This window comes from Periophthalmus magnuspinnatus, chromosome 14 (genome assembly GCF_009829125.3).
Source record: "Periophthalmus magnuspinnatus isolate fPerMag1 chromosome 14, fPerMag1.2.pri, whole genome shotgun sequence".
Classification (NCBI taxonomy): Eukaryota; Metazoa; Chordata; class Actinopteri; order Gobiiformes; family Gobiidae; genus Periophthalmus; species Periophthalmus magnuspinnatus.
The window spans coordinates 22,384,448-22,392,829 of NC_047139.1; the positions used below are offsets into that span (position 1 = coordinate 22,384,448).

The window sequence follows — 8,382 nt, forward strand, 5'->3', positions numbered from 1 at the left end:
GAAACTGGAGACAATAGCTGTTTACAGTTTCAGTGTAGATATAAGGCAGTGTCCGTCAGCCATCTGACCAGAAAGAAGCAGCTTGGATGAGCAGTGAAACATCTTCACTCTACGATTTATCCAGTTGACAGATTTAAACTTCGTCTTTTGCCGTCTTAGGTTAGTCAAAATAAGTACTGAAAATGTACTTCTCACTGTACTTTTCTGTTGTAGCTTTTTGAGTGAATGTTTTGCCTGTACTTTTGGTGTTTGAGGAGGTAAATGGTCATGGTCACATTTTTATATAGCACTTTTCCACCTTCAAGGCACAAAGAAGTGCTTTACATCAAGGAACCACTCGCCCATTCACACACACTTTCACACACCGGTGTACGCAGTGGGGACAAATGGGGCCCAACGACACAACAGCATTCATCTATGGGAGCTGGAATCACACTGCCAACCTGTGGGTCAGTGGATTTGACCTCTCTACTAATGATGTTTATGTCGATAGCGGGATTTGAACCACCAACTTTCAGATAAGATTAAAAAAACTCCACCAACTAAGCTGTTAGTAGTTGCTCCGAGTATTTCCTATAGGTTTAGACTGAACTGCAGATGGTCCAAAGAGTCAGTGTAAGTTAGATAGACATTTATTGTGTTTTAAGTTAAGTGCACACAGATTAAACATTTCTAAAATATACCAAAATGGCTTTTAACACAATGAAATGCCTAATAGTAAATAAAATAAAGTACATTCTGTGCTGCCAAGTATCTAATGTTTAACTAACTAGTTTTTATACAATCTAAAAATAGAGCACAGTTTTATGTGAAAATATCTTCATTTACAATTGTACAATGTGTGAGGTAAAGTACAGAGTTATGGCAAACATTCTATTAAATTACATTTAAAGCATTCCGACATTGAAATTATTAAGCGAGTATAAACAAGTGTTTCCTGTAGCAGCTCTAAAACATATCATCTTTAAATCAGTATGAGTGGTCACAACAAATATTATACCAGTGTGTTATGTATAATTTCACTCAGTCTTCTCAGCAGTTGGACCCATTTTGGTGCGCATGTTGCGGAGAAGAAAGAACCCCACAGTAGCAACACCCATCATCACCTCAGCCATCCAGAAGGCCGTGTCCCAGCTGTGCTGTTTGGCCACTGTGCTGAAGGGAAGTCCTGCCATAAAAGCCCCCACTGTAACAAAGGGAGAGCGTGTTACTAACATGACATGAAACAGCAATGCATTTTAACGAGTGATGGGACTTTCGGCTCCTTTGTGGGATTCGATTCACTTTTTCAAAGAGCAATTTAAAAGACTGGCTCCTTTACTATTTATTTATATGATAGACGCAAATGTGAGAACTCCTTTTATCTACGGACTAATCACAGAGAGAAATGACCAAGGCTCAGATCTGTTTAAAATGGTTGAAATTTAGAGTGAGAGTGACTTTACCCTTTGAAACTATGAAAATCTAAATAAAATGTTGCACTACAATATATATTTTTTTAAACTAACTGTTATTACAATGCCCAATACGTTTTTTTCTGCACAAAGCTCTCATTTGTGCTGTTCAATGTTAATCAGTGTAAAAATGCATTGAAATTTGAAAAAAGATTTGGTTCTTTTTTTAAAAATGAGATCCGGATCCAACCATTAACATTAAGGAACTGTTCAAAAGAGCCGATTCGTTCACAAACGTCACATCAGTAATTTTAACCAATACTCCACATTTTACCATTGGCCATCAGAGCAACAACAGCATGAGAAGTGCCACAAAAGTTGGAAGGAGCACTTTCACTGGCGATCACACCAAACAAGGCAATGGGTCCATAAGAACAGAATCCAAACAAGGCCCCAAGGAACAATATCCAGATCTGTGAATAACAACAACATAATTCAGGCATCATAAACACTACATCTGCATCAGCGCACTTTAAAATGAATGTAAACCTCTTTTTCTGAAATGCCACACAATAATGAGAAAGGATGAAGAACTTGAAACCAAAGTGGCAGCTCCTGGAAGAAACAAAAAAAACAGGACTTTAAACAAGATTCCAAATACTACAGCTGTAATGAGGCTTATTATAATTTACCTGTGGGATCTCAGGTGTAATCGTGACTCTAAACAAGTACATGGACACATACATCCCAGCCATCATAAGAATAAGCAGACTATGGCGAGGGTTACCATGGGTACTCAGCCCTTGCTAGTATAATTTAAACAAAGAACATTAACAGTGGATGAACATAAACACGATATAATTTCTCAAAAGCAATACCTTACCCGCGCAACAGCTCTGTCTGAAATGAACCCCGATACAAGGCTGCCAGCAAAACCTCCAACCTCCAGTGCGCTCATGTAGCTACTGCCTACAGAAAAATGTTTTAATTTATACAGTTCATACATTTGTTAACTAATACTGAGCTAAGTGTATGATCAGGTCTTACCCATTAGAGTAGTCTGGCCCTTTTCTTGCATAAGGAATAGTTGGCCCCAGTCAGTAGCGGCAGTTTTGACCCCAAAAACGACCAAGTACCCAAGAGACAGCACCCACAGGAAAGGAGAGAAGAGGAATTCCTGAAGAGTGCTCTCACAGTTTCCTGGAAAACAGAAAAATGGTATATGTTATAAAAAGTAATGAATGTGTTTTCAAATGTTACTGCTGTGTTTTTGTGTTTGGATGTTTTTAAAAATGTTTACTGTGTCTGCTTAGTGATAGGAAGAATAGTTTGAAAATGTATTTACAGAAAAGCAAATACTTGTCTTTTGTTTCAGTATATCCCATTACATGGTCCAATCAAAGTGCTGTATTCTGAATAGTTAGAATACTTTAATGTTGGATAGCGTTACAATTTAGTGTACATATAACATAGGATTAAAACAGCTTGATGTTAGTTTCACTATTTGTTATACATTTATTTATCACTAAGAAGGCAAATTACAATAACTGTGTTTTACTTTTTTCTCATAAGGGGTTGCAGGTTCTAGCTTAACTTGCGTGATCAAATACTGCAATGTATTCTGTTGAGGTATTCTGTATTCTGAATACCACCAAATGAAAAAGTAACTGTACTGGAATAATGTTACTCAAACTTAGGCCAACCGAAAATACTGACAAAATACTGCTTATATTTAGTTACTTTGAATACTGTGTGTCTTGAGTCTGTATTTTCTTAAATGAACTGTGCAAATAACCTGGAGTTTGTTGTTGTTTTACGTAGACCAGAGAGCGTGTGCACTGTAGTGCTCCATTTCATTAAGCTTAAAATACACATACCAAAAGAAAATTCAGTCCTGTCAGCTGGACAAAAGTTTTAGTGTGAAGATGTTTTGCCGCTCATCCAAGTGGCTTCTTCAGTTCTGGTCAGATTACTGCTGGACACTACCTTATATATGTCTGAAGGAACTCATGTCCTCACCTCCCTTCTTCTTAGCTGCTGCCTCGATGCTGGTTAGACCCACATCTTTGGGCTCGTTCTTCACAAAGGCCATACAGAGGAAGGAGAAGGCTGCACAGAAAATGCCTGACATGGAGAGGATGGTTCTCCAGTCGTAGTACTGCAGCAGGACAGTGACCAGCAGAGGGCCCAGACTGCCCGCCAGGTTCATACTGCAGGACAGGACGGACCACCATGTCCCAAACTGGGAGGGCTCGTACCACTGAACAGAGGACACGACAGAGAAGATCCGTGAAGGTGAAAATAAGCTGCATTCACACTGTAGAATTAGATGATGTCAGTATAATATTAAATATAATATTATTAATCTCTTGAATAGGAAAAAGTCCTTACATAAACAAACTAATGATCCTCAAATGTTGAACCTTATTTGTCATGGATTGGGTCCACAAATGTACCATATTAATCTTAACCTTTGAGTTCTTTCATCGGGTAACTATCATGTCTGTGGTGTTGAATAATGGCACCACGTTCTGAAGCTTTCATCAAAAATAATCCCAGTGGTGTTTACATTGATCTTTGTGCCAGTTTTTGCTTCATGTGGTTCCAAAGATAAACCTATATCCAAAAGTGTGCTAAAACAACATGGGATCTTTATTATTTCTTTACAAGCAGTGATTATAATAAACCCCGCCCTTCAGAAGCCCCAAATGATATAATGAAGTTAATGTCAGCCAAACATTCTTCAAAGGACACTTGAGGGAGCGAGGTGTGGAGCTGTGACCTCCTGTAAACTAAAATAACCAGAGTAAAAACAAATCCTTACAATAAGTGAATGCAAACCATGTAGTAGGTGATATTATTCCAAATCTTTACTATAATTTATATAATTATAGTTTTAAGATTGTTTCATGAGGAAAACCCCTTTACTTCTCTTGAGGAACTACTATAAATACATGAGTGTGTAATTGGACTCCACTTTAGTACTCCACACCTGCCAAGTCTTTTTATTCTTCAGTTAAGTGTGAACTTTTCTACAGTGAGAATACATTGTGTTTACATGTAAGAGAAATACAGTATCAGCTAGTCGTTCATAGCTTTAAAAAATATTATAAAATGTTATTAATTATTGATTTGGCTACACTATTGTAACTGCAGTAATGGGTAACTGACACTACATTTTTACTTTGACACATTACTGTGTTGTTACCTTACGCAGCACTTTTCCACATGGGGGCCACCCACAGCCTTGACCCAGACCATTGATGAACCAGAGCAGAGAGAACATGGTGACCGTGGAGGACCAGGAGAACACGATGTTGATGCCTCCGACCAGAAACAGGCCGATGGAGAAGAGCCAGCGTGCACTGATCTGGTCTGACAGGACTCCACTGATGAACTTACTGATGGCATAGGCCATGGTTTGGCTGCTGGCTATCAGACCTGACAACACACACAGGAAGGGCACAGTTCAAATACAAGAGGACATCTTAATGAAATACTAGATTTAGTAATACTTATTAGTCACTCAACAAGATTAACAGATTTTTTGGGGACTAATACATTTGTACCATGAAAGTATTTTAAGCTTCAAACAAGAGCTGCTGTTGTTTTGATACAGATTGTCCTTAGTCTTTATCCATGCACACGCCTGGTGCTTACCCAGGTCATCCTTGTCCAGCTTGATCTCTTCCATCACAGATGGCATAACAAATGAGAAAGTCTTCCTATTGAAGAAGTACAGGGAGTATCCTGTGAACATACTGAAGAAAATGACCACTCGGTAGTAGCCATAGCCATTGGATCCCATGATTTCAGAAGTATAAAGGTCAAATCGCGATATAAAAAAGAAGTTGCTCTTAATTGTGAATCCTGTAGTCCTGATTAGGTTGCCAGTTCATGGACTTGAATAGAGGGACACAGACAGAGTAGCAGCTCTGTCTGTGCGGCTGCTGTGGAAGCCTGGACACAGGAGGGAACTCGGACATGAGCCTAGAAATAGAAACAGACAAAGGTCAGAACAAAACATTGTGTGGACCTGTGAAGTAAAAGCACATTTCAAACTGATGCGAGCAAACCCTAAACATACAAATGATCACGTAGAGTCTATCCTTGCTTTCATTTCAGGACGTCTATGAGCTGTCCACTGTGCCTGGACTCTTGTCACTTATTCTGGCAGTGGCTGTGCTTTCCGGAATGGTCACCAACACTGGAAATATCACATGTCCCTCTCCACAACAGGCTAAAGCTGAGGCTCATCTATGGATGTACTGTACACGCCCCACACGCTCAAACGGAGGTTGCGCGATGCTGGATACGCTCTAAAACGCACTATGAAACCACACAGGACATCAAAGGGTCTCTCTTTTCTACAATCGAATGAATGAATGGTGCGCAACGCTGCTAAAGGAGACTATGCGCCCAGAGCCTGGCTGTAGCGCGTACAAAGGCCTATGGAAACATTTCCGTGTAGGGAGCCGCTGCTTGAGGCTATACGTTAGCTCTGGTCTCGCGGTGAAAACCGTGGATACTCCGTTTGTGTGAAATGTGCCAGTTTACCTCGCACACGAGCTCCCCTCGCTGTGTCCAGGCCATCGACGCAAACAACAAGGACCGAAACTGCGCGTCCCGTGCGCGCCCCCGCGTCCTGAGCACTGCCCACATGATTACGGCTGCGCTATGGCCTTTAAGCACGGGTTACTTTAGAAATATACGGCCGCTGGACAATAGATAATAAGGGAGAATGTCGACTATGAAACCCAGCTTTTTAGAGTCATGAGCTTTGAAACCCGGGGGACATGAGAGTATGGGGGACATGAGAGTATGGGGGACATGAGAGCATGGGGGGCCAGGTTTGACAGAGGTCACTGGCCCCAACCCAGAATAGGTCTGGTTTAAGTTCTAGGTCACAGATGTCAGGACACGACGTCTGCACAAACATGTGCGCCCTGTGGGTCCAGTGTAAGTGTGTGATCAAATCAGATGAGGCCATTAAACCTCATACATCAGCCCACATCCGTTTAATAATAACGGCATTTATAGACTTATTTTTATGGCTGAGTTGTAGCATTATGGACACGTAAACTTACATTGTTTTATGAGTAACCTACATTCTGCCCACAAGAGGGCGCAAAAGCTCCATCTTTTAAAATGAAGCTTTTTAAAAATACAGTTTAAAGATGGACTCCTTCTAATGTAACACAAACAGCTATAGCCTTCAGCAATAGCCTTTACCCTGCATGAATGTGTGTAAAACTAACCATTTATTACAATTAATTAAGTGATGCTTTGTCCTGAAATCCTAGACCATGAGGACTTCAGCTGTAGATGTACAAAGCACAGGCCTCACAGGGTAAATGTGCATTCAGCTCAAACAAATAGAAGTCTCCATATTATTATGTATTTGGACATATGTATCATCCAGTGCACTGCTGTTTATTTATATCCCATGAGCTGAAAGCAGTGCAGTTAACTTCCTGGGTCCATGGAAATATAAATGATAAAATCTTCATTTTATTATTACTTCATTTAAATATACATTTGTGACAAAGTGGGCCTTTGTACCATTAATATCACCTTCATTTTGTTTGTATCACCTTCATATTCACACTATATTCATTTGTTATTTTCCTAATAATTTTTCAATATTCATGAGTAACACTAAATATGACAATCCCGTTATGTCTACCTTTAGTTTGAACACGACACTTACACCTATTACTTTAAACACATTTTATTTGGTTAAAGTTATTCAGTTCAGTTTAACAAATGCATCCATGCTCACTGAATCTCACCATTTTTAAAGCCTCAGGTGAGGTCATGGGCCTCAGGTGAGGTCATGGGCCTCAGGTGTGGTCAGGTGTCTCAAGTGCGATCGTGGGCTGGACCATGTGGAGGGGAGAACTGCTTTAAGTTCTTTCTTTTTGTTTCAGTGTTGTTGTGTATTTTGTTTTATAATTTTATTTTTAAACACTTTTGGGTTAAAGGGAGTTAGGCCTTCAGAAAGTACAGTGTATGATGAGATCCTGCTAAAGTTGTGCAGCACCTGTGAAGTAAATGGTGTTTACCTGAGAGAGGTTCTGGTCTGGGAGGGTATATTAGGGTATATAAGTGTATATAAGGGTATATTAGGGTATATAAGGGTATGTAAGGTTATATTAGGGTATATAAGGGTATGTAAGGGTATATTAGGGTATATAAGGGTATGTAAGGGTATATAAGCAGGGCAAGTCAGTCTTTCAGCATAGCTTGGTACACGTGGCTTTTTCCTCAGTTTCATAATCGCTTTTGTTTAAGTTGAGCAATACATGTTTTGTAAATATGTATTTCCAGGGCTTACCAAAGGGATTGCAATACATTTTGTCAACTGGGAATTTTCTGAGCGCCTCCAGCTTCTGACCACATCAAACCAGCTTCCCCACAACATTCATTATTTTTGATATTTTATTGCAATAAAATCACATTTTCTAAAATAATCACAGGGGCATTCAAATGAATCTAAAATGTACATTTAGTTTAACTGAACATGTGACATTTCAGATAAATTTGAAATTAGAAAGGTTTTCTTCATGAAATTGTTTCTGGGGCACGGTGTAATCATGTGGACTTTAGTAAGAGTTCTGGGATCATACTTATGCAATGACTCACAATAAGTTATTTGATTAAATATAAAAGCAAGCTTCATGTGCAAGTGTACTGTGGTACACAAGCTCCTTCAAGTGGTACTTGGACTGTATGTGAGTTTACCTAAATTAGAGTTGATCCACTTTTTGGTAAATGGTTAAATGGCCACATTTTCACCTTCAAGGTGCTCAAAGTGCTTTACATCAAGGAACCACTCACCATACACCAGTGCACCATTGCACTGGGGGCAAGCCAATAATGTGTACATTGAGAGTGGGATTCAAACCACCAACCTTCAGACAGTGGACAAACACTCTACCAACTGAGCTACTATTGCTTTTTGTGTTATGTAGATATTTTTTTGTTT

General features: G+C 39.6%; 1 protein-coding gene across 2 annotated transcripts; it reads right to left on the bottom strand.

Annotated features, from left to right (window-relative positions):
- Positions 1 to 617: 617 nt before the first annotated feature.
- On the bottom strand, positions 618 to 6,069 carry slc37a4b (solute carrier family 37 member 4b). Of its 2 annotated transcripts, none has more exons than XM_033978349.2 (10): positions 5,952 to 6,069; positions 5,055 to 5,384; positions 4,603 to 4,835; positions 3,414 to 3,654; positions 2,442 to 2,594; positions 2,278 to 2,363; positions 2,087 to 2,200; positions 1,944 to 2,009; positions 1,729 to 1,867; positions 618 to 1,186 (listed from the first exon to the last, which is right to left on the bottom strand). In XM_033978349.2, exons 2-10 carry the CDS (start codon positions 5,200 to 5,202, stop codon positions 1,020 to 1,022), a joined length of 1,347 nt encoding a protein of 448 aa, XP_033834240.1. In that variant the 5' UTR covers positions 5,203 to 5,384; positions 5,952 to 6,069; the 3' UTR covers positions 618 to 1,019. The 2 variants fall into 2 exon arrangements, with proteins under 2 accessions (XP_033834240.1, XP_055082434.1); XM_055226459.1 differs by having other exon boundaries at positions 5,482 to 5,958.
- Positions 6,070 to 8,382: the final 2,313 nt, after the last annotated feature.

Bases quoted from the DNA above. Each gene is read 5' to 3' on its own strand.
- slc37a4b (XM_033978349.2), bottom strand. From the start codon at position 5,202: ATGGGATCCAATGGCTATGGCTACTACCGAGTGGTCATTTTCTTCAGT. The intron at 4,836-5,054 runs GTAAGCACCAGG...GTGTGTTGTCAG, and splicing joins GCTGGACAAGGATGACCTGG to GTCTGATAGCCAGCAGCCAA. The intron at 2,010-2,086 runs GTAAATTATAAT...TGTTTCTTCCAG, and splicing joins TTACACCTGAGATCCCACAG to GAGCTGCCACTTTGGTTTCA.